The sequence below is a fragment of the Mchenga conophoros genome, linkage group LG12 (genome assembly GCF_057382185.1).
Source record: "Mchenga conophoros isolate Kocher_MC1m ecotype Shallow Benthic linkage group LG12, M_conophoros_male_GT1.1, whole genome shotgun sequence".
In the NCBI taxonomy this organism is placed as follows: Eukaryota; Metazoa; Chordata; class Actinopteri; order Cichliformes; family Cichlidae; genus Mchenga; species Mchenga conophoros.
In genome coordinates, this window is record NC_140537.1 from 11,395,763 (window position 1) to 11,423,161 (window position 27,399).

Here is a 27,399-nt window from a genome sequence, read left to right on the forward strand (position 1 = left end):
TTGACATGAATTACTACCAGAAGTTGGTAACAACCCATCCAGTTCACACATGCAAAGAAATCAGGCACTGATATCCCTAAATTAAGTTACCGTAATTGTCGGGCTATAAGCCGCTACTTTTTGCACAAGTTGTACGCATTGGCTTCAAATCCTTAAGGTTCTTTTTCTTTTCCATAGATGAGATTGGATTCAGGTTAGGTAATTGACTGCAGGATTCTATCAGTTTTATTTTCTTTCTCTGAAACCAGTTGAGAGTTTCTTTGAGTGTGTGTTTGGGATCATTGCCTTCCTGAAACATCCACCCTCATTTCATCCCCGTCATCCTGTTAGATGGCAGCAGATTTTTTTTATTAACAATGTCTTGATACACTGATACATTTTTCCATTGATCCTTCCTTCAATTAAAATAAGTGGTGCCAGTGCATTATGATGAAAAACAGGCCTCACACCATGATGTTCCTTCTTCTAAACTTCACTCTTGGGGTTGTATGTTTGAGGTGATAAGCTTTCCCTTTTAACCTCAAAATATGGTGTGTATTATGGCATCAAAAGAGTTCAATTTTGTTCTTATCTGACCAGAATATATGCTCCCAGTTTTTCACAGGCTTTTCTAAATGTTGCTCAACTAAGTTTAATTGTGTTTCAACATGCGTTTTCTTTAGCAATGTAGTGATGCTTGGTGAGCATGCATACAGGCCTTGGCAGTTGAGGGCATTTTTTTTCTTTTAAAACAATTATACTTGCTGATTTCAGGTCATTCTTTAGCTCTCCACTAGTGGTCCATGGTTCTTGGACAACTTTTCTGATATTTTTTTTTCACTCCTCTTTTTGAAATCTTGCAGGGAACACCTGGTTGTGGCCAGTGTTGGGGAGTAACGGAATTAATGTACTGCCGTTACGTATTTAAAATACAAAATATGAGTAACTGTATTCCATTAGTTACCGTTTAAAAAGGTGGTACTTAGAATACAGTTACTGAAATAAAGTGATTACACGGCGGTATTTTTCTGTTTCATATGTTCGGCTATGCCCTCTCTATTTTTGGTTTCCACACCCCAAACAAAACACGCATTAAGAGGCCTGTGTCTCAATCTCGCAGCCCATGTCACCTCTACTTGCGGCCCACATAATGATGTGAAGAAATATTTTTAAAAATTATTCACAAAAATGATTTAATATGAAGGCAATAGGCAGAGTGTTACAGGCACAGCCATAAAGAATGTAGCTTCATGGACAGTGTAGTCCCTTCTGCAGGGAGAATGGACTGCCGTACCCGTTATGTGTCTGTGAGCGAGGGAGGGAGCTGTCACCGAGCAGAAACGGGAGCTGGAAGCATGCAAATATAATAATAACCACTGCAGCCAAAAAGAGTGCCTGACGAGCCCAGTTATAAGTAAGCTATTAAGACTCGGCTGTACACTTTTTTCGTGTTTTCCTCCGAAAAAAATAAGTTCCATTGGAGCAGCCTTTCAACGCCTCTCTCTGTCTCTCGCTAGCAAAGTTGACCGAGACATAAAGTAAAGCTAGTTTTCGGCTATGAGACCGACGCGGAACCCGACATATTAGCCAGAGGTCCCTTTACTACGGTTCGGAGCCGCGGACCTGTTTTATATACGCGTGCAGAGGTAGAAAGAGTACTAAAATATTTTACTCAAGTAAAAGTACCATTACTTTGCTGAAATTTTACTCAAGTACAAGTAAAATTACCTGTCTAAAAATGTACTCAAGTAAAAGTAAAAAGTAGCTCATTTAAAATGTACTCAGAGTAAAAGTTACATAGTTACTTTTCTGTCAGCAGGAGGACAGCCGCTTCTGAGTAGTGCAAAAAAAGACAGTGGGATATAAATCTCAAAGTAGTTCTTTTTTTAGTGAAAAGAAAAACTTTACAAATTAAAGTGCCGTGGCAGTTAAACTGCAAGTCTATACATGAAAATGGATAATGGTCACCAAACCAATCAACCAAACTGTCAGGTATCACAGTGTTTTCAATACAAAACCATATCATTCTTTCACATGAGAATGTGTTCTAAACTGTCAAATAAGAGAACAAGTACTGAACTGAACGGCAGCTGCTTTAAAAATGTTTTTTTAATTTTTTAAACTTGGCACCTGCCCTACTGTACCTCTAGATTAAAGTTCCTTTGTATCCATCCTAGAGTGTTACTCTCTGAACTTCCTGTTAATTTTGAGGAGCAGTTGATTTTCAAAGTTAGTAGAGTTCATCCTTGCTCACTTTGCAGTGAACAGTAGTCCAGCACAGCTAAAGAGATGCTCGAAGGCAGCTGAGGCAGGCAGGCCAGTGTTAAGTTTGAGAGAAAGTTTTTTGACGTCCCTAATAAGACATCAATGCATTACATAGCTACCGCTGGTAAAATATACCAATATACCTCGTGTTTTTTTTATTGGACAGTAACAGGCTAGTTAACGGGAGGTTGCAAGTGCTAATTTACAAGTAACAGAAGTCAGCTGTCTTTGACTAATCTAAGGTAAGTGAGCACTCTGTTATTCTTTTGCCTGCAGTGTGAACATATGTGGGTTAAGTAAGAAAGTAGCCGCTTCTGTCTTTAATTTAACTATTTTTTAAAATAAATAATTATTATTAACAAACAGGAAAAACGTAGGTAAACACATTTTCTTTTGGCAATTTACCAACCCAGTAAAAAAAATGTAAGTTGCGTGGACAACAACGTGCCCGATTACAGCAAGTTGCTGTACCAACCAACGTTATCTGTGTTCTTCACAGATGTCTTAACTTAATGTGATTAATTTGAACACAGCCTTTTTGCTACCATAATGGTACGAGTTGTATTTAACTTACCTCTACATGCTTGCGCAGGTTTGATGTGGAATTTTTAAAAGCTGCTAACTCGGTCTCTCTGGGCAAACACAGCTTACACTGCATAATAAAGCTGTTGCCTTTCTTGCACTTGAAGCCGAAATGGTCCCTTAAATACGGCCAGGGGTTCACATCCGTTTCTTCGAGTTCAGGGTCAGCAGAATTCGACGGGGCTTCTTTTTTCACTAGATCCGTGACACCGACGTCAGACTCCATCTTTAATGTGACCTTAGTGCCAAGTTGTTCTACTACCCATCATTCCCTGCAGTATTTCCGAAGCGCAATGTTTTTTTGCTTTGTTTTTTTAATTTACTCAGTAACGGGTGTGATTGAAAACGTAGCGAACTACAATACTTTAAAAAAAATACGCTTAAGTAAAAGTAAAATTACAGCCTTGAAAAATGACTTTAAAAATCAAATCAAATCAAATCACTTTTTATTGTCACATCACATGTGCAGGCACACTGGCACAGCACATGCGAGTGAAATTCTTGTGTGCGAGCCCCACAAGCAACAGAGATGTGCAAACACAACAACACAAACGAGCAAAATACAAGAATGGCCAACCTGAAACTAATAAATATATGTACAATATATAATAGTGTATGCATTTCTGGATGTGTATACTAAATATTTTCCTACGTGTGTGTGTGTGTGTGTGTGTGTGTGTGTGTGTGTGTGTGTGTGTATACACATTTTTACAAATTAAATAGTAAAAAAATAAAATAAAATAATAATAATAATAATAATAATAAAATATATAAAATATACAGAGTTGAATATGTGCAAAACAAGTGGCATTTATATACAGTGTGGAGTGCATAATGTTGAAAAAAGTACAAATACACAAAAAAACTACTCAATTACAGTAACGCAAGTAAATGTAATTCGCTACTTTCCACCTCTGATTGTTACTGACATCTTTTGAGAATTTCATGTCAATAGCACATTTCGAAATATATATAATATAAAATTAGTGGCATGTTCAATACTTATTTTACCCACTGTAATGGACTTTGAGAAGAAGTCCTGGCCAAGTGTTATATATCGTTTTACAGAAAATTACTCACAGAACTATCTATGAAATAAAAAGCACTGGAGTTCTTTAAATTTGTTGAAGACATTTCATCTCTCATCTGTGAAACTTCTGAAACTTTCATTTCCACCATTCATTAAAAAAGGGTAGAGAGTTCCAGGTATTTAAACACTAGTGAGAGTTATCCCTTAAAGAGGGTTGTTGACCCACTATTGATCAGACGGCTCATCACATGAGCCAAGGTGTGAAAAAGGGTGTGGGTCATTATTAGCAGAGATTTCAGGTAAACCATTGTGAGACGTTGCCTCACCCTATCATGTGACCTATTGAGATCACCTGATAGAAGATGTGAGTGGGCATTAAGGCACCTGGGAAGGGTTCTCAAAACTGGCAGACAGTTGGTGTTGAAAGACTGTGATGTAACAGTGTTATAACACTGGGAAATGTATAAAAAAATTATTTCTAGGAAAATATTTACAAAAGTTAATCCTGGTTTGTAAAGTCTTATTGACTTGCTATATTATTTTAGCATATTACTTATGTAAGCATTCCCCTTAAGTGTCAGGTCACTAATTATTGGTCCATCTGTGCTCACGCTAATCAACTCTTCACTGGCGTCTGGTATAGTTCCGGTTTATTTTAAAAGTGCTGCTATTCTCCCACTTAAAAAAAACAAAACCTCAGCTAGACCCATCTCTTTGGAGCAGCTACAGACCTATCTCTAAATTACCCTTAATTGCTAAGCTTCTAGAAAAGGTTGTGGCTAAGCAACTTATACCAACTCTGGACAAACATAGCATTTGCGATAAGTTTCAATCCGGCTTTCGCAGAGCTCACTCCACAGAAACAGCCCTTCTTAGGGTCTCAAGTGACATTTTGATGAATAATGATGCAGGAAAATGCTCGGTCCCACTTATGTTGGACCTCACATCGGCTTTTGACACTGTTGACCACCACATCCTCCTCGAAAGGCTTAAATATTGGGTTGGTGTATCGGATACTGCCTTGGAGTGGCTCTCCTCATATCTACATAACCGATCTTTTTCTGTGGTGGTCTCTGATTTTAGGTTATCCTCTGCCTCCCTTACTTATGGTGTCCCTCAGGGTTCGGTTTTGGGGCCTTTATTGTTCTTAATATATCTTCTCCCGCTCCAGCATATAATGGGCTCTTTTGAGGACATTTCTTATCACTGTTATGCTGATGATATTCAGTTGTACATCTCTTTTAAGCCCCAGGATTTATCTAACCTTCAGCTTTTAAATCACTGCTTAGATTCCATCAAACGTTGGATGGCTGTAAATTTCCTCCAACTCAACGAGGGGAAAACTAATATGTGCTCTGGACAGATTTGTATCCCAGATAATGAAAGCCCTTGGTCCTCTTTCTGTGTACCGTATTTTCACGACCATAAGGCGCACTTAAAAGTCTTAGATTTTCTTCAAAAAGTGCGGCGCGCCCTATAGCGCGGTGCGCCCTATGTGTTGTAAGGAGGACGTAGTAGAGAACACCATGAGAACGTTAAAGGGTGAAGTGTGGGCGTTGATCGTATATACCGGGACAATCGCACATACCTGTATAAAAGAACAGGTATGTGCATTATGCAGGACATCGTTGTTTTAACAACCCTGAAAATGGCAAAGAGACACGCTTACGAAGCACAGTTTAAACTGAAGGCCATCAGCTACGCGGAGGAACATGGAAATCGAGCAGCGGCGAGAGAATTTAAGATTAACGAATTGATGGTTCGCAAATGGAGGAAGCTGGAAAACAAGCTCCGGCAGGTCAAGAAAACGCAGCTGAGTTTCCGCGGACATAAGGCGAGGTGGCCCGAGTTGGAGGAAAGACTCGAGCGGTGGATCATCGAGCAAAGAGCGAGCGGGAGAAGCGTTTCGACGGTCACCATTCAGCTAAAAGCAGTTTCACTAGCTGAAGAGATGAACATTGAACATTTCCAAGGAGGTCCGTCTTGGTGCTTTCGTTTTATGAAACGGTGCCATTTTTCCATCCGGACCAGGACTACGGTAGCGCAGCAACTTCCAGCGGATTATAAGGAAAAGCTGGCCATCTTCCGCTCCTACTGCAGCAAACACATCGGCAACAAAAACATCCAGCCCAGCCACATCACAAACATGGACGAGGTCCCGCTCACTTTGATGAAATGATGAAAGACTGGCTGAGGGAGGTGTATGAAAGGAGACCAGGTGGTTTTTTCCACGCAGTTTCACTAAGAGTGGAAGGCAGCGCCGGACGAGTTACGCCACAATTTGCCAATGGATTGTAGATGCTTGGGCTAACATGTCTGCTGGCACTGTTGTTCGAGCTTTCGCAAAAGCCGGCATCGTTTCCGAGGAGCCGCACGGCACAGAAAGTGACTCTGACAGTGAAGACAGTGAACCTGGCATGTTTGATGGAGATTTAGCGCAGCTGTTCAATTCAGACACAGAGGATGAGGACTTCGATGGGTTTGATTGATGATAAAAATGTGAGTACCAAACTTTGTTTTGCTCCTGCTTTATTTTTAAATACGCACACTTGTATGCTTGTGTGTTGTTGATGATGACGATTATTGGTAATAAAAATGTGAGTACCAAACTCAGTTTTGCTCCTGCTTTATTTTTAAATATGCACACTTGTATGCTTGTGTGTTGTTGATGATGACGATTACCGGCAATAGAAATGTGAGTAAGGTACCGAATTCAGGTTTGCTCCCGCTTTATTTTTAAATACGCATACGGTACTTGTATGCGCCCTATGGTCCAGTGCGCCTTATGTGTGTGTTAAATACAGTAAGGGCACACATAACTGAGACTGCGCCTTTTAGCACAGTGCGCCTTATGGTCGTGAAAATACGGTATGTTAAATCCTCTATCAGGAATTTAGGTGTCACTTTTGACTCGACTCTCACATTGGATGGGCATGTGAAATCTCTGGTTTGGTCTTGTTTTTATCATTTAAGAAATGTGTTAAGCCCTATTTTATCTCACTCGAAACTGGAGATAGCTATACATGCATTTATTTCCTCACTATAGAGATTGAAAATGTGACGTCATTTCCGGGGTAAAACCGCAAAGGATTGTAGGTACGAATGGCAAGCGGTACTAGCGCATGCAGGCTTTCACATGAAAACAGTCACACAGCAATAAAAAGAAACACAAAGAATGGCAAGAAGCTGTTGTATTATTAACTGCAATAGCCAGTCGCAAGACAGCCACGGGAAGCTGACGGGTAAAGAGATTTTTTATCAGATTACGTCATGAAAGAGAAACTGTTCAAGCCATGTTTCCAATGTAACAAAGAGCAGACAGATGGCCTGGATTGCAGCTATTCGAAGACCAAATATAACATTCCAGAACACTCCAGCTCACATTTAAGTCTGCTCCAAGCATTTCCACAGAGTCTTCTGTTGTAGTTATTACGTAATTTATCATAACATAATTGTTGATGTAGGTTACAATTAAGCCTTATATTGATTTGAATTGAATTGGTTTCGCTATGCTGCTTTGTTCACTGTGGCTTTGCCTGCTAATATTTGTAGTGTTTTGTAGGAAAACCAGCCTAAATGCTGGAATGCGATCCAGACTGGGAACCCTCTATCAACCTGGGTCATACTAAGTTTAAAGCTGCTACCACAGCGAGATTTGATTGGTTAAGAGAGAGAGAGCGATATCAAAACAGCCACAAAAAGTCCCGTATATACAGTATGTGTCCAAGGGTTGTATTGAAGCAATCAAGTGATGAATAACTGTTTTCCAGTATGTTATTTTGCAATGTTTTTTGGTGTTTTTTGCATTATTGATTTGCTAATAAAGCATAATGGAATACAATTTTGCCTCTTTCTTGTAAGATTCTATAATAGAATGAAACAATATCGCCAGTTATAAATAAAGACAATAAATTGAATGAATTACGAAACACTTATTTTATTTCTATTAGATCTGAAAATGTTGTGTAATACTACAACCTAAAAAGACAAATAGATTGCGTTGGCCTGTACATGAGATAAAGGAAAGAAAATTAACAACAGCTGTGAAATGGAATAGTCCAAATCACCAAAGTAAACTGGACCTGGGCTTGTTGCAGGGATCTGAAGTTGCTAAACATTTTGTGAGTGTATGCATTCACACTTAGGACCATCTAATAATGAATATGTGCGTGATAAAAGTTGGGCAGCACGCTAACGTCCTTACTCCACTCTGTATGCACGTATGGGTTTAACCCTTTCACTCCTTTGATTTTTCCTCGTACTTTTTTTTTTTGCATTTTCGTCAAGTCTGTCTTTGTACGGACCTGCCGTGTTCTCCGTCATTTTGTACATAACTGTTTTTGGGGCAAATAAAATGCAAGTAGGGATTAAAACCGCAGAATTAATGATTACTGGTGCTGGAAATGCTAGCGCTTGATGCAGTGTTTTGATTTTGCTGCCACTCGTACTCACAATGCAATGCGCGAAAGTCACGTGGTCTGTCAATCTCTATTGTAACTCTTTGTTTATGTGTCTAAGCAAAGGTTTTCTGGATCGTCTGCAGGTTGTGCAAAACACTGCAGCTAGGCTGTTGACAAAACCTCCAAGTATTCACATGTGACACCATTGCTATTTCAGCTACACTGGCTTCCTGTTGACTTTAGAGTACATTTTAAGATCCTAGTCTTGACATTTAGAGCCTTAGACTGGCACCACCCTACATCGCCGATCTGCTACAGCCCTATGTCCCTAGCAGGTCCCTGAGGTCATCTGATCAGGGCTTACTTGCTATAAAACAGACTAAGATGAGAACAAAGGGTGACAGAGCTTTTGCCACTGTGGCCCCGAGACTGTGGAACTCTCCTTCATACATTAAGAACCATGGACTCGGTAGTTGTTTTTAAAAAACAACTCAAAACTCACCTTTTTAAAACTGTTTTTGGTTAAATTTCTGCCTGTTTTATATTGTCTGGTTTACCCTTTGATTATTTGTTATCTTAAGTGCAGCACTTTGTGATTCTGTCTAGAAAGGTGCTATACAAATAAGATATATTTTTTATTTATTTATTATTTAAACGTCAGATATTTTAAATTTAGCTGTTTTTTGTTTGGTTCATCTCATTTTGAGTTAGGCACCATTTTGCAGCTTCTTATATTCTCTATATTATTTTACAAGTAGCTTGAAACAAAAGAGGAAGCCCATTCATGGTATGCATAAACTATTTTATTTACAAGAGGTGAAAACAGGTCAGTATATCAGTGGTGACATATAATTTGATGAGTAGCAGGAGTAGGAGGAGGGAACTGATCAATAATTTCTACTCTGGCTTTTACCAGTCGTATCTGCCCCTGTCCAACCATCTCACTCAAGTCACTGTGGCCTAAGCACACTCACATTTTGGCAAGGTTCACTATAAGTTCACTTCTACACCACAGTTTTTTTTACAGGACAGGATGGTCCTCTTACAATACACAACACAGGGGTCGGTGCATTGGTGGTTCTTGGTGTCCGGGGCTGGGCGCTCAGGTATGTACCAGCTCACTCCCGGTGGCTACTTGGCGGGGCCTGGCGCCTGTTGCTCGGTCAGGCCTCTTCCGTGGCGCGGGGGGCCCTCGGGCCTCCGGCCTCTGGGCCTGCGGCTCGGTCCACTCTGGCAGGCCGGTGCAGGCCCCTCTAGCTTCTGCTCGGTGGCTACTGGGTGACCCCTCGTCTGGGGATCCTCAGCCCTTCCCATGAGGGTGGCACGGATGCCCCTCCAGTGGTCCTCCTTGAGCTCTCGCACTCTGGGGCCTCTGGATGTCTGGGGCCTGGATCTCCTCCGTGCCTGCTTCATGCCCTGGGGGATGGGGCTATGGCTCCCTACACCCTCTTGTGGACCATTACATGGGGAAACCATTTGAATACAAGCGCGCTGATCCACACTGGTGTGCACATGGATGCTCACTGTTCGTAGACTTAAATCACACCTTTCTTGGCTGCTACTTCAAAGCACATTGTGCGCTGTCTGTCCTGCGTACTGCACAACAATATTCAATATTTAGTATTTACTGCTGTTTACACTTAGCTAGATTAATGCAATGGTGTTGTGTTTAGTATGTTGCTTTGTTTTGTTTGCTTGTTTTCTATTCTTTTTCTCTCAACAGGTGATCCAGGAGATTTTTATTTTTATTTTTTTCCCCTTTCTCACTGTCCCTCTCCCCTTCTGTTTTTCTTTTCCTTCCTCTTTCTTTCTCCCTTTCCTATCCCTCACTCATGTCTGTCCTGTCTGTAACAATTGAAAATAAAATAAAATAAATAATAAAAACAAAGGTCGATCAAATGGACCAATACGGCAATGCCCTGATCATCCATTTGGCAAAATAAATCCATTGGGTATCCTTGTTGGTCTTCAGACAACAATTCTGACGGCTAAAGAACCAAATGGGACAGGCAAAAAACAAAAAAACAAAAACAAATAACCACCTCCCACCGTAAAGGTGCGAGGTGCTTGTGTTGCATTGGTTACCCCCCTTGGTTACAAAAGACAAGGCACTATGTGTGTGTGTGTGTGTGTGCACGTGTGTGTGTGTGTCATGGGGGTGCGTTTGTGTGACCTCCTGCTCACAACTGTTTTTAACAACATCCTTGGTCATAAAGAGGGTAATCTCCCCCACACCGAATATATGGCTCAATTCCTGTATTGGTTCACCATGCACAACACAAGTCTGTGACCTGCCACAGAGAAGGCTCTGTCGCCACAAGAATGAAGTAGTCCGTGGAATTGACAACATGAGTTTTGAACTGGACCTCATGGTTTTCTCTAGAGCAAAAATAATTAGGAGCTCAGACAGGTAAGAAGGGGCTTGGCTGGTAAGTGCCTTAAAAACAAAAAAGTAAGAGTTTAAATTGGATCCTGTAAGGAACAGTGACCCAGTGTAAAGAGGCTGGGGTTATATGCTCCTTCCATTTAGTGCCAGTTAGTTCTGAAATTTCAAGTTATTTTCTCGAAATTTTGAGATAAGTAACACGGAATTTTGAGTTAGTGCTGCCAATCGGTAATCTACGTGGTAATCTACGTGAATGATGTCATTTCCTTGTTACCCGGAAGCTGAAGCCCTCAGCTACAAATGACATGGCTAAGCTACCAGTATTACAGTAGCTTAGCTACTGTAATACTAAGCTACTGTATTAGTATTACAGTAGCTTAGTACTGTAATACTAATGCACAAATTGCTGAGTATTTTCAGTGTGGCTTCAGAAATGCTGAAATCCTTGTGTTATTAGCCGAATCACATGGCATTACTATCGGCAAACATACTCTCGAAAGCACCAATTTGTTGCGATCCGGTTTTGAGTGGGCATTCCTCTGTGCCATATCCTTCCAGGTAACAACAAAATGACATCGTTCATGTAGATTGCTAATTGGCAGAGCTAACTCGAATTTTTTAACTACTTTTCTCAAAAATTTGAATTACGGCCCTGGTCATAATGTCTCTTGGTGGCTGTTTCTTGTTCTGTCTGTGTCTTTAAGTCCCTGCAGGTCCCTGATTGGATAAGCTGACGGCTGCTGATTGGTCCCCTGATCATGGTTGCTTTAAAAATCCCTCACCAGCAGTTGTTCGGGGCAGCAACTGACAGCAGCATAGACCTGACCCTGGCCTCCAAACTTTGTGATATTTGTGACTCTCGTGACTTACTGAGCTTTGTACATAGTATGTACAATAGTTTTCACTTGTAAATAGCACATTGTAAATAGCACTGAAACAGAAGGGGTGAGCTGCCTTATTATTTTCCTTGTACTATTTTCTCCTGTTTATTTCAGTTAGGGAGTTAGGTGTAGCGTTTGTCTTTTGTTTGGTTTTTGTTTCACATAGGGTTTTAGATAGCACCTCCTCACCTGACTTAGCTTGTTTTGTTTGTTATTTTGGCCTTTGTTCACCCCGGAGCTTCATTTTCAGTGTAGAAAAATAAAGCACCGTTCACTAAGAAATTGTGTTTTCTGTGTATGGTTTTGGGGCCCAGGGCGGGTTCACTTCCTTTTTTAACTCTTATGTTACGTTCCTGTACCCCTAGACTGGGACGTAACAATGTGTCTGTGAAGGTTCTCAGTCATCCAGGTCATCGTAGTCAAAGGAGCTTGCAAAGAAAAGCGTCTGGACTTCTTTAAGTTGCTTGAAGACGTTTCACCTCTCATCCGAGAAGCTTCTTCAGTTCTAAGGTCAAATGGTGAAGAGTCCCAGATATAAACCTAGTGGGAGTATCCCCCCCACAGAGGGACAAAAGGACCCCCTGGGACGTAACAATGAAATCCTTGTGTTATTAGCCGAATCCCATGGCATTACTATCGGCAAACATACTCTAGAAAGTGCCAATTTGTTGCAATCCGGTTTTGAGTAGGCATTCCTCTGTGCCATATCCTTCCAGGTAACAACAAAATGTCGTTCATGTAGATTGCTAATTGGCAGAGCCAACTCAAATTTTTTAATTACTTTTCTCAAAATTTTGAGTTAATAAGTCGAAATTTCGAGTAAATAACTCAAAATTTCAAGTTATGGATACTTTTTTTGTGTGGTGGAAAAGAGCTTCCATAATCTTTACCTTACAATATAAACCTTGAAGGGTTTGTTAGTGTCATTTGGTCCTGTATAAATAAAATTGAACTTTATGATGCTATGATCTTTTCTGATTAATGTATTGGGTTTTCTGCTTGTTGGCTTGAACATCATACCAGAGCCTTCTGAATATTTGGATGAACTTCTGTCTTGGTAAGTTTTTATTTTCAGTTTTATTTGCATTTTTAAATAGTTAGTTTTCTCATTGGAATCATGTAAGGCTACATTTATGAACAAGGAACTACATTCCTGGACAAGCCCTGTTTTTCATTGAATACATTTTAATAATCAGACTAGCTGTACTTACGTTGGCCAGCCCTCCCCGGTCGAGACAGTGAAGAGGGTCAAAAAAGCCCACAGCACATTGTCATAATGGAACTCATACTTTTTCCACTCTCTGGGCATGGCGGCCACCTCGTCTTTGTCATAATCTAGGAATTGTCCTCTGTAAGAAATAAAGCAAGTGGAGACAGGCACACAATAAGTAGCATTTGAAAGTTTAGTTACTTAAGCTCTGAAATATGAAGTGAGGCTGTGGGGATTTTTTTTAGACCAACTTGCAGTCTTTCTCCAGGCCTTTGGACTCATCAGTGCAATAAAAGAATTTCCCCTTGAAGAGCTGAACTGCGATGACGGCAAAGATAAACATGAAGAGGATGTAAACAATGAGGATGTTCAGCACATTCTTCAGAGAGTTAACCACACAGTCAAACACCGCCTGAGGACACAAACAGATTTTAAATTTTAAATGAAGAAGATTACACAAAATTTGTAAATACGATTTAATGCTGGTCGTTTTGTTACTATGCTGCTTTCTTAACTAGAGCTATCTACAAAATGACTACTAATTAACTGCTACAGTGCTCAGCATAAATGAGTACACCCCACTACGTTTGTCAGAAAACCTTTAGTTTCCTTTCTATGAGATACTACTACAAAATATTCCCACAAATGTGGGCCATTGATTGCAAACAAGATTTGTTTATTTGTGCACACAAAAAAGTGATTTTCCTAACAAATTCATTCAAGCCCATGTCGCAAAAATGAGTACACCCCAATTAGGAGAAAAGCCACGCTTAAGACTTCAAAATTCGAATTAACAGGCATTCAAGCACAGGTGAGTCTAATGATTCATTTAAGAGATGTCCAGCAGACAGGTGACTATAAAAGGACATTAATTAACAAAGAAAAGCCCTTCCTGGCAGGAATTGGACCCAAACGCAAACTCACTGGAGACAGGACTGAACTCAAAATGGCAGCTTGTATTGCTGAACACAAAAACTCTACAAAATCTAAACTGAGAAGACTCTATCAAAACACACAGGGAGCTACAAGTAGAAACACACAGTCATGAGGGACAACTCGACACTGACTCAGAGAAACACAGGGTTTAAATACACTGGGAAGTAACGAGGGGAATGAGACACAGAAGGAGGGCACAGTTGGGAGAAATCAGGACTGACGAGACAAGCAAAGCAGGATGCATTCACATAAGACACGGACCATCAAAGTAAAACAGGAAGTATCACACAGAGACGCGAACTTGACACAGTGGAGACAGCAACTAAGAAACACAGAGACATAAACCATAAGGCAGAGGTCTAAGAAGACCAACCATGAGAACATAATGCAGAGTGACAGAAAACAAGAAAACTCAAACATGCAAAGACACACAATTACACAGAACAGAGGGGACACAGAGAGACATGAAGGGCAAGGGATCAAAACTAGAAGCCATAGAATAAATCACACACAAGTACAATAATACAAAAATCACAAAGAACTAAAAACGCTGGGTCAGGAGACCCAGGACCGTGACACTTCCCATTTCATGCTGTCAGCAATGGCTCCACATGGAAGAGAAATGTCACAAAATCTGAGAAAGGAAATAATTTCTTTACACAAAAAAGGTGAGGGCTACAATAAGATCAGAAAAGCTTTACATATCAGTCAAAGCACTGTAGCAAAAGTGATCCAAAAATTTAAAAAAGATGGAATTGCAACCATTGTACAGAGACGTCCAGGCTCTCCACGTAAGTTAACATCTTGACAGGAGCGTCTTCTGATGCGCACACTTCAGAGGAATGGCATGCATGGGTATCGTCCATGAAGAAAGCCTCTCCTAAAGTCCATGCACAAAAAAGCACGCCTAGAATTTGCTATGGCCCATGCTGAAAAAGATGAAGACTACTAGGACTCTATAATCTGGAGTGATGAGACAAAGATCACTGTTTTTGGAACTAATGGTTTCAAAACTGTATGGCGTGGTAAAGGTGAGGATTTCAAAAAGAAATGCATGGTGCCTATAGTGAAACATGGTGGTGGCAGTAGTGATGGGATTTCCGGCTCTTTTTAGAGAACCGGCTCTTTCGGTTCGGCTCACTAAAAAGAGCTAGCTCTTTCGGCTCCGAACCGGCTCTTCAGGTTGTTTTGTTGCTTTAATTAATTAATTATTAACAATAATATAAAATTATGCACAAAAGGAATTACTAATGTAAAATAAAAAAGTGGTTTTATTTATATATTTTTATATATAAATATATGCGGTGGCCCCTAGAGATGAAACATGTACAAACTCCAAAACACATTTCTAGCATGAACTGAACTTCCAAAACAGAGCTACCTAGATCACTTAAATTACACAATTGAAAGCATGTGTGTATTGTTTGTGTATTTATACACAAGCACTCATATATATTCAAATAATTTAAAAAAATGTTCATTTACCTGTTATTACCACACACCAAATCCGGTCGTTGGTACTTCCTGGCTTGTGTAGCCACTAGGTAACAAAAGCTCAACATTGCACCTAGCATCCTGGAGCACTTCTGTTGTCTTTTGTATGTGCTTTAGAGTTCATACCTGTTTTGAAGTTTGTACATGCTTTGCCTGTAGGGGCCACCTTAAATATACTTTTATTTATTCACTCCACAGAAAATGTAATAAATAAATCATATAATACAAAAATCAACTATTCACATTTCAACTTTTAACAATTTAAATTTTCAGCTTTTTCCTTTTACAAATTTAAAGTGAAACAACACAAAACACTGCAAACCACAACACAATTAAATATAAATTAAAATATGAAAACAAAAAGAACATGCATATTCTCTGTCATATGGACCTGCATGAATAAACTTTCTGAATCCTTTATCATCTGCAACTGAAAATAGTTGTGGATGATTACTATACCTTTCTAATGTGACGTTGTTGTCCCTGGCTCTTTCTCTCCCTCCCGGTCTGTTCCTGTGCTACTGAGTGTAACTACCGCCCCTCCCCCCTCATCCCAGCGTAAAGCACAAGGCTCGCATGCGGAGTGAAGCGGAAAAAAGAGAAAGAAAAAAAACCCCACAGTTCACGATAAGGAGCCGGCTCGCGTTGTTCACATCAAAGATCCGGCTCGTTCACATCAAAGATCCGGCTCTAAGAGCCATTTCGTTCGTGACCGACAGGTGGCAGTGTCCTTATGTGGGGCTGCATGAGTGCTACTGGTGTTGGGGAGCTGCATTTCATTGATGGTATCATGAACTTAATGTTGTGTACTGCTTTATAATGAAGGAGAAGATGCTGCCATCACTGCGTGCACTTGGTTGTTGTGCACTTTTCCAACACGACAATGATCCAAAACACACATCTAAAGCTACTGTTGCATTTCTGAAGAAGAACAGGGTGAAGGTGATAGACTGGTCAAGTATGTCTCCTAATCTGAACCCAATCGAACACCTGTGGGGTATTCTGAAGCAACAAGTTGAGCATCACTCTCCGTTCAGCATCCAGGCTCTAAAAGAGGTTATTCTCGAAGAATGGAAAAAGATAGATGTTGCAATATGTTGCCAACTTGTTCTTACCATGCCTAGAAGACTTGTGCTGTCCCTGAAAATCACAGTGGCAATACAAAATACCAGATGTAGTAGTTTTTGTTGCAGGGTGTATTCATTTTTGCTTCAACCAATTTGAGTAAAACTGAAGATTTTGTGATCTAAGTTATATTATTAACCTTATTTTCATGTTATGGAGTGTTGACTAAAACTCAGCTTTGTGAAAATTTGGGAAAGTGTTTTTTTGTTCATTGAGCTACTGATTAAATTTGTACTTTTTAAAGGGGGTGTACTCAAGTCCTAGAATTGAACCTCAAATTCAAATTTTATTTGTCACGTACACAGTCATACACAGTACTATATGCAGTGAAATGCTTAGACAACTGCTCGTGACCTAAAGAAGAAAAAAAAAGAAAAGGCTATGAATAAGATAGGAAATAAATATGAAAAATTAAAAAGGGTAAATTTAACTAGGAAGGAATAAAATAAAATATAAAAAATTAAGGTTAAAAATGAAATAACGGTACAACACAAATTAGAATGAAGGGTAAATTTAACTGGGAAAAAATAAGATAAAATATATAAATTAAAGTTGAAAATAAAATAACTGTACAACAAAATACACAATACACAGTATAGAACTATATAAGAATGTATGAAGAAATATAAATATATATATACAATAACAGCAGCTGTACAAGTATTAACTGGAAATGAAGAATATAGTGACCAGTGTTGTGCAATCCACATTATTTAGTGTCTTGTGCAGTGCAAATATGCTTAAAGTGATTTAAGTGATGAAGTGAAACCTTGAGTTTTGGCAGGCGCTTGATGGTCTTCAGAGGCCTGAGAACTCGAAGAACCCTCAATGACTTGATAGTGCTGATGTCCTTGCCTTTGGTTCCCCTATGAACAGCAAATATGTTTAGACCACACAAAAATGTATCCACAAACAATATGCAGTTAATGTAATCTTTGTCAATATTACTAACAAAAGCCATATCTGAAATTAGACCGTATGTTGTAACAGGGTTTGATTGTGGTAGGATGTGAATGAGGTGTGTTTAGATCAGCTGGGTGACAGAGAGATGCAACAATAGCCTTTCTGGATATGAAGAAAACATTGAAATATTTTTATGAAAGTTTATTAAGCTCGATGCATGATGGTCAAGAAGTACAGATCAGCGTAGACCATAAACTATGTGGCGGTGTTGTACTGGGTGGGCATCTGTGATAACAGGGTGAATGCTCATACATTAGACTCAGAGTTGTCTGCAAATCAGAGTGCCTGAAGGGGATTGTGGAGCAGGAGGAGATGAAACTTAACAACCAGGGAAATCTGGCAACTAGCCCCCTGCATATTACCCTCAAACTTATTATGATTATACAGTTTTTAAAAAACTTTAAACTCCATAATTTAATAATCAATATTAACCCTTTAATATATAAAAAAAGAAACTGAACAGTTTTGATTCTTATATACTGAGACATGGGCTTATACATGAAGGTATGACTTCTAACAGACCACTGGATAATTTTTTTTTCACTGCAAGAGTCAGAGAACATTCAGTGCTTGATGACAAGATGAATATCAGTGCCATGCTTGTAAATGCAGTGCTGCAGTCAGGACACATTCCAAGAAAGTTGGTGAGCGTCTAATCGAAGAAACAAAGAGCCACTGTCCTGGCAAAGTAACATGACATATCTTAAAAGCTTCAACCACACTGGAAGTCACGTGGTCACCAGAGACCATAAAAAGTGAATGCCATTTGACAACTTTAAGTGACTACAGGCAAAATGACTGCTGAATACTAGCTACTTCAATGTCATTTATATAGCACTAAATCATAACAGCTCTTTATATTTTAAGGTAAAGACCCCTACAAAAATAGAGAGAATACTCAAACAATCAGACAACCCACTATGACCAAGCACTTGGAAAGCAAAATCTCCCTATTAACTGGAAGAAACCTCCAGCAGAACTAGGCTCAGGGAAGGTCAGCCAAGAGAGACAGGACAAAAAGTGTATGCAAAATTTGATGCAAAGTGTGAAAACACACAGAGTAAAAACAGGTGAAAAAGATGCAGCCAGTACATCATCATCATAAGCTTAATCTTAAAGATAGAGAGATCGTCTGTCTCCCAAATCAAAACTGGGGACTAGCTCTAGTGGGGCGATCGTGGCTCAAGAGTTAGGTGTTCGTCTTGAAATCGGAAGGTTGTCGGTTCGAGCCCGGCTCCGGCAGTCTCGGTTGTTGTGTCCTTGGGCAAGACACTTCGCCTGTTGCCTACTGGTGGTGGGGTGGCTGTAGCTCAGGTGGTAGAGCAGGTCATCTACTGATCGGAAGGTTGGTGGTTCGATTAGTCTGCATGCCAAATATCCTTGGGCAAGATACTAACCCCAAATTGCTCTCCGATGCATCCATCGGAGTATGAATGTGTGTGAATGTTAGCTATTAGAAAAATGTGCTTGTGAATGGGTGAATGCACACGTTGTGTAAAGCGCTTTGAGTGCTCAGATGAGTAGAAAAGCGTTATATAAGAACCAGTCCATTTACCAGAGGGTGGCGCCAGTGTCCAGAGCGCCCCAGGGCGGCTGTGGCTACACTGTAACTTGCCATCACCAGTGTATGAAAGGGTGGATGATTGTGTATAGTGTAAAGCGCTTTGGGGTCCTTAGGACCAAGTAAAGCGCTATACAAATACAGACCATTTACCATTTACTCTAAAGAAGAGGGGCCTGAAAGCTGAAGACTGCCTACTATTCTATTTTTAAACACCTTAGAAACCACAATTAAAATCAAAATTTCATGATATGGTACTATGACGTCTTAAAGATGAGATGGGGCCTTGAGGCAAATGTTGTTGTGATTTAGAACTATATAAATAAAACTGATATGAAATTGAATTGAATTTTTCAAGACGTTGCATATGACAAGAAGAATTTTAAATTTATTCAAATCACTTTTATTGTCACATCACATGTGCTCGTACACTGGTACAGCACATGCGAGTATAATTCTTGTGTGCAAGCTTCACAAGCAACAGAGGTGTGCAAAACACAATAGCATAAGAACAAAGCAAAATATAAGAATAGGAATCTGAGAATTATAAGAATAAATATATGTACAAATATAAGAATGTATGCGCATTACTGAATAAGTATGTCAAATATGTATATATACATATTTATATATATATATATATATATATATATATTTATATATATATTTATATACATATACATATACATATATACATATACATATATATATACACACATATACATATATACATATACATATATACACATATACATATACATACATATATATATACATATATACACACATATATATATACACATATACACACATATATATATACACATATACACATATATATATATATATATATATATACATATATATATATATATATATATATATATATATATATATATATATATATGAATACCCCCATGAATACCAGAGGCGCAAAACACCAGCTACTGGTAGACAGAACAGTCAGCCGAGACTGCAAGACCAGACTGACCAACCTGTGCACTGCCTGGATTGATTACAAGAAGGCCTATGACTCAATGCCCCACAGCTGGATACTGGAATGCCTAGAATTGTACAAGATCAACAGGACCCTAAGAGCCTTCATCAGGAACTCAATGGGGATGTGGCGTACAACACTAGAGGCCAACTCCAAGCCCATAGCACAAGTCACCATCAAGTGCGGGATCTACCAAGGAGATGCTCTGTCCCCACTGCTGTTCTGCATAGGCCTGAACCCCCTCAGTGAGATCATTAACAAGACTGGCTACGGATACCGACTACGGAACGGAGCAGTTGTCAGCCACCTCCTGTACATGGATGACATCAAGCTGTATGCCAAGAGTGAACGAGACATCGATTCACTGATCCACACTACCAGGCTATACAGCAATGACATTGGAATGTCGTTCGGACTGGAGAAGTGTAGTCGGATGGTAACAAAGAGAGGGAAGGTAGTCAGAACTGAGGGGATTGAACTACCAGAAAGCAACATTGCAGACATAGAGGACAGTTACAAGTACCTGGGGATCCCGCAGGCAAATGGGAACCATGAAGAGGCCGCTAGAAAGGCTGCAACCACCAAGTACCTGCAGAGGGTCAGGCAAGTCCTGAGGAGTCAGCTGAATGGTAAGAACAAGATCCGGGCCATCAACACGTACGCCCTGCCCGTGATCAGGTCCCCTGCTGGGGTAATAGGCTGGCCAAAGGAGGAGATAGAAGCCACTGACGTAAAGACAAGAAAGCTCCTTACCATGCATGGAGGGTTTCACCCCAAGTCCAGCACCCTGAGGCTGTACGCTAAGCGGAAGGAAGGGGGCCGGGGACTGGTGAGTGTCAGCACCACAGTCCAGGATGAGACAAGGAACATCCAAGAATACATTGGGAAGATGGCCCCAACTGACCGAGTGCTCAGTGAATACCTCAGGCAGCAGAAACCCAAGAAAGAGGAGGGAGACGAGGAACCATCATGGAAGGACAGGCCCCTGCACGGTATGTACCACCGGCAGATAGAGGAGGTGGCTGATATCCAGAAATCCTACCAGTGGCTGGACAAAGCTGGACTGAAAGACAGCACAGATCCATAGAGGCTGGCGTCTATCACACCAGGCAAGACCCCAGGTGCAGGCTGTGTAAAGATGCCCCAGAGACAATCCAGCACATAACAGCAGGGTGCAAGATGCTAGCAGGCAAGGCATACATGGAACGCCATAACCAAGTGGCCGGCATAGTGTACAGGAACATCTGTGCTGAGTATAACCTGGAAGTCCCGAGGTCAAAATGGGAGATGCCCCCAAGGGTGGTGGAGAATGACCGAGCTAAGATCCTGTGGGACTTCCAGATACAGACGGACAAAATGGTGGTGGCTAACCAACCGGACATAGTGGTGGTAGACAAACAGAAGAAGACGGCCGTAGTGATCGATGTAGCGGTTCCGAATGACAGCAATATCAGGAAGAAGGAACACGAGAAGCTGGAGAAATACCAAGGGCTCAGAGAAGAGCTCGAGAGGATGTGGAGGGTGAAGGTAACGGTGGTCCCCGTGGTAATCGGAGCACTAGGTGCGGTGACTCCCAAGCTAGGCGAGTGGCTCCAGCAGATCCCGGGAATAACATCGGAGATCTCTGTCCAGAAGAGCGCAGTCCTGGGAACAGCTAAGATACTGCGCAGGACCCTCAAGCTCCCAGGCCTCTGGTAGAGGACCCGAGCTTGAAGGATAAACCGCCCGCAGGGGCGTGCTGGGTGTTTTTTTATATACACTCAACAAAAATATAAACGCAACACTTTTGTTACTGCTCCCATTCCCCATGGGATGGACTTAGAGACCTAAAATTCATTCCAGATACACAATATAACCATCCCTCCCAAACAGTGGTCACAAATCAGTCCAAATGTGTGGTAGTGGGCACATCTGCTATATTGAGATAATCCATCCCACCTCACAGGTGTGCCACATCAGGATGCTGATCTGACATCATGAGTAGTGCACAGGTGTACCTCAGACTGCCCACAACAAAAGGCCACCCTGGAATGTGCAGTTTTGTCTCACAGCAAAATGCCACAGATGCCACAAGCAATGAGGGAGCGTGCAATTGGCATGCTGACAGCAGGAATGTCAACCAGATCTGTCGCCCGTGCATTGAATGTTCATTTCTCAACCATAAGCCGTCTCCACAGGCGTTTCAGAGAATATGGCAGCACATCCAACCGGCCTCACAACCGCAGACCTCGTGTAACCACACCAGCCCAGGACCTCCACATCCAGCAGGTTCACCTCCAAGATCGTCTGAGACCAGCCACCCAGACAGCTGCTGGAACAATTGGTTTGCACAACCAAACAATTTCTGCACAAACTGTCAGAAACCGTCTCAGGGACGCTCAACTGCATGCCCGTCGTCCTCATCGGGGTCTTGACCTGACTCCAGCTCGTCGCCGTAACAGACTTGTGTGGGCAAATGCTCACATTCGATGGCGTCTGGCACGTTGGAGAGGTGTGCGCTTCACGGATGAATCATGGTTCACATTGTTCAGGGCAGATGGCAGCTGAGAATGTCCCAGTTCTTGCATGCCCAGCATACTCACCGGACATGTCACCCATTGAACATGTTCGGGATGTGCTTGACCGGCGTATACGACAGCGTGTACCAGTTCCCACGAATATCCAACAACCTCGCACAGCCATTGAAGTGGAGTGGACCAACATTCCACAGGCCACAATTGACAATCTGATAGACTCCATGCGACGATGTGTTGCACTGCATGAGGCAAATGGTGGTCACACCAGATACTGACCGGTTCTGGGTCCCCAGACCCCCAATAGAACAAAAAACTGTAAACTTCCAGGGTGGCCTTTTGTTGTGGGCAGTCTGAGGTACACCTGTGCACTACTCATGGTGTCAGATCAGCATCCTGATGTGGCACACCTGTGAGGTGGGATGGATTATCTCAATATAGCAGATGTGCCCACTACCACACATTTGGACTGATTTGTGACCACTGTTTGGGAGGGATGGTTATATTGTGTATCTGGAATGAATTTTAGGTCTCTAAGTCCATCCCATGGGGAATGGGAGCAAAAACAAAAGTGTTGCGTTTATATTTTTGTTCAGTGTATATATATATATATGTGTGTGTGTGTGTGTGTGTGTGTGTGTGTATAAATATATAAAATTACGTAAAATAAACTACTCAGAGGTTTAACAGAGAGCCAATGAAGAGCAGCTAATATGGAATAAATATACTCTCTCTTTCTAGTACCTGTCAGTACTTCTGTTGTAGGATTTTGGATTAAGTGGATTAACTTTCAGGATGATTTTCGAACAACCTGATTGTAAATTAGAATAGTCCATCCTAAAAGTAATAAATGCATAAACTAGTTTTTCAGTATCATTCTGAGACAGGGTGTTCCTAATTTTAGAACTATTGAACAAATGCAAGAAAGCAGCCCAGCACATTTGTTTAATTTGTTCACTGAAAGACCAATGTCAAAATGACTTCAAGATTCCTCAAAGTGTTACTGGCCAAGACAGAGTAAGCACCTGGTTAGATACCATGTTTCTAAGATTTTTAGGGCTGAGTACAGTACCCCCTGTTTTATCTGAATTTAGAAGCAGGAAATTATAAGTCATCCAGGTTTTTTTTTGTCTTTAAGAGCTTCCTGCAGTAATTGGTGTGTTATCTAGCTTCATGTATAGATAAAGATAAATTCAGTCCACTGTCAGAAGAAGACCATAAGAAATTATACCTACATCATACTCCAATCGCTGTAATAAAATATTATGTTCAACAGTATCAAATGCTCTACTAAGCTCTAGTAGGATAAGTACAGAGGGAAGCCCACTATACACTCCTCAAATCAGAGCCAGACATTTGAAACACCCGGGGCTTAGCCCTAAAGGGTAGTATGCATGTGGGATTTTTTTTTTTTTTTTTTTTTGGGGGGGGGGGGGGGGGGGGGTGCTTTTAATTAAGCAGCAAGGCAGAACATAATCAGGGCTGTATCAAGACACAAGGACTAAACCCCAATTCAACCGGACCCAGAACTGATCCGGAATTAAAACAGGACTGCAACAGTTCAAAATCAGGACTGCTTAGGACTTAACCAAGACAGAACCAGAATCAAAACTAGATGATAGTAGCACTAAAAATCATCATAGACCTGCACTACACTTATTTTTTTTATTTCTACCAAAGTACAGATTCAGAAAAGTTCATATAATTATTTAGCCTTGTTGTGCAAACAAGCCTGCATAACTTAATAAATATATAACTTGAAAAATAACAAACCTAAAAAGAAACACTAGGTACGGGATAAAAGAGTACCTATGATACGGTGATTCTTTTGTAAACAACCATTTGACTAACGTGTGTCTCACCTGCTCTTGTTCCATCTCTGTTCTGTCCTCATTCTCCTCTCTATCCCTCTCTGTTCCTCTCTCTCCCTCTTTGTGCTGACAATCATCAAATATACAGTTGAAACCAGATATTTACGTACTCTTCAGATGAAAACACAAACACTTTTTTAATTGTAACATCAAATCAGACTAAATGTTTATTTTTTTTAGATTAATAAATATAAAAAACATATTTGTTAACTTTAAGAGTAAAGAGAGAAACTATCTGCATTTCTTAATTGCAAATGGCACCAAATTGTATTCAAAATTGAGCCACACTTATGGAGCTCCACAATTCGTTTCCTGGTGTTTTGGTTGACATTTCTTGATTTTCCCATTTCAAAGAAACAGGCTCTGTGTTTTGCCTTATATGCATCCACAGGTGTGCCGCCAATTTACTCACATGGACTCTACTAACCTCTCAGAAGCTTCTTCAGCTCAGAATGGAATCGTCTGGAGTTTTCTTATTAATTAACAATAAACTTAGTTTACATGTACTCCTAAATTTGATGAAAGTGATAAAAAAATAGAAAGCTCTGTCTCTCTTTATTCTGACATTTAACTAATTCAAAAGATATTTCAATATTTATTTATCCAAAACAAAACAAGTTTACTCTAAATTGATGTTGTACAGTAAAAAAATGTTCTTCTGTTTTTTCTTTTCTCATTGAAAGAAGCCCCTTACGTCCATTCTTGTGTATCAGTACATTACTGAAACCGATTTATTTAGCCGTGGAGGGTAACAACTGAAAATATGAAATAGACACACATGTAAGCTAAGACTCTCTAAAGAAACAGCATTGTTGTTGTTCGGCTTTTCATTTCGCTATTTGTTAATTCAATTGAAGAGCAAGTAATGTAATATGGGTCAAGTGATCAGTTTGATATCAATCTTTCATGATACACCGTCATATTTACATTATTTGTACAGTACGAATGATTTGCTTTGGTACCTGGTCGAACTTCACTTCTCCTCTGTCTGTCTGGCTCTGTTTCTCCAACAGCGCACTCGCAGGCTGCAGCTGCCCCGCCCCGCTTAGTGCCTGAGCTCGGATCATACCAATATTAGGGGGGATTTACGCACAGTTGTAAATTCCCACAGTGTGCACTATGTGCTTCGAATATTGTGTGTAGTTTTTTGTTTTATACAGTTGTCAGCCAGGCATCTAACTATGAAAAAATTACACTCCAAAAGACCCCGGGCTTCTGAAAAAACAACCCGGGCTTAAGCCAACCCCCCCCGCTCCGCCACTGCTGCACTGCACAGCATGCACTATGGCACACCTGTGAGGTTTAATTCCATCATCTACCTTCTTCCACTCGGATATATTTTTCGTAAATATAATATTCAGTTCCACTGCTACGCCGATGACACCCAGCTCTATCTCTCTACCAAACCTGACTCTACTCTTCCTCCACCCTCCCTTATCCTCTGTCTAGCTGAACTCAATTCTTGGTTCTCCTCCAACTTTCTTAAACTCAACAGCAATAAATCGGAACTTCTTCTGGTTGGCACCAAACGACTGCTATCCAGAATTAACAATTTCTCTCTCACCATCAATAACTCACTGGTCCCTATCTCTCCTTCTGTGAAAAGCTTGGGTGTCATTCTTGATAGCACATTATCCTTTAACTCGCATATCAATAATATTACACGTGCAGCATATTTCCAACTCCGTAACATTAATCGCCTCCGCCCCTTCCTCACACCTTACGCCACTGCCATTCTCATCCATAATCTTGTTATCTCTAGAATTGACTACTGCAACTCATTATTATTTGGCCTCACACAAAAATCTATCAACAAGCTCCAACGTGTCCAGAACTCTGCTGCCCGTATTATTACTAGGACTTCTTCTACCCACCACATCTCCCCAATCCTGAAGCAACTTCACTGGCTCCCGGTCAAATTTCGCATCCATTTTAAAATAATTCTGTATACGTTCAAGGCTATTCACTCTCTCTCTCCACCGTACCTCTCTGACTTATTACAGATGAAGCTCCCATCCCGCTGCCTCAGATCTTCATCTTCTCTTTCTCTCTCTGTTCCCTCTGCTCGTCTGATCACAATGGGAGGGAGGGCCTTTAGTTGCTCTGCCCCTCGACTTTGGAATTCCCTACCCCCGGACCTCAGAAATATTAGCTCATTCTCTCTTTTTAAGTCCACCCTTAAAACTCATTTGTTTAAAATTGCCTATTCTTAAATTTCTGTATGTTTTAACTTTTATCTTCTATTCTTATCATTGTGTATATTTCCAGTTTTTATCTGTTGTACAGTGTCCTTGGGTGCTTTGAAAGGCGCTATTTAAATAAAATGTATTATTATTATTATTATTATTATTATTATTATGTTGTTTAGTTTGTGTTTGGGAGTTGTGTCCTTGGGATGAACCAGTTTTTGTAGTGGCTGGGTTTGACATGCACTGGGATGTCGTGCTTGGAGAAGATTCTCCCTGAGTTTCTCTGATAAACCTGCGACATAAAGGATGACAATGTTGATGTCTGACCATTGTTACTGTGCATCGTTATTGATCTGATGATAGCCCAGTTGGGATAACCGCATTTTTTAAGAGCTTTCTTTACATATGTGTGTTCCTTTTCTTTCCTTTCTGGCTTTGAGTAATCAAGATTCTGCAACACCATCAGAAAACATTTCCTCTATGTTTGTGTTCCAGAGTGTGGTGGGAGTCAAAGGTACTGGTCTGCATGCACGGGCTTACGATAAACTAAAATAAAATAAATAGACTTATTAAAAGAGCCAACAGTGTACACAACATTGTGTTAATGTCTGCCAGGCATGCATTAACCCAAGTCAGCTGACCAATGTGAAGCACATTAAAGCAGTCAATTAACCACAGCACATCAGCTGATCACACTGTTTAAAACTGCTACTACCCAGCTCATTAATTAACTGATTTTCTTCTACATATCTCATTGTCAAATCTCAAACTGGGCATTTGAGCTGCTGTAACCTGCATACAGTTGCTGTTACAGAATTCCCAGTACCCCCTACAATTGCTACACTTGTGTAACTCACTGAATATCATCAGTCATGTTTTGTCACTTATCCCCACTCTGTGCTTATTTCTGCTCTCTACCACCTGCTTTCCCATATACATATATATGAGCATGTAGGAGTTAGCTCGTGCTAACTCATGTTAGCAGTTACTGTATTAGCAGTGGAGCTGGCAAAGAAT

General features: G+C 40.6%; 1 protein-coding gene across 1 annotated transcript in view; it reads right to left on the reverse strand.

Moving 5' to 3' along the window:
• LOC146562171 (voltage-dependent N-type calcium channel subunit alpha-1B-like) overlaps positions 1-27,399 on the reverse strand; it is a 349,202-nt gene that overhangs the window by 124,207 nt on the left and 197,596 nt on the right. The window contains exons 26-28 of the mRNA XM_085293681.1: positions 17,058-17,154; positions 12,985-13,145; positions 12,735-12,872 (exon numbers count right to left, since the gene is read on the reverse strand). Coding sequence (XP_085149807.1) covers positions 12,735-12,872; positions 12,985-13,145; positions 17,058-17,154 — 396 coding nt within the window. The remainder of the gene's footprint in view (positions 1-12,734; positions 12,873-12,984; positions 13,146-17,057; positions 17,155-27,399) is intronic.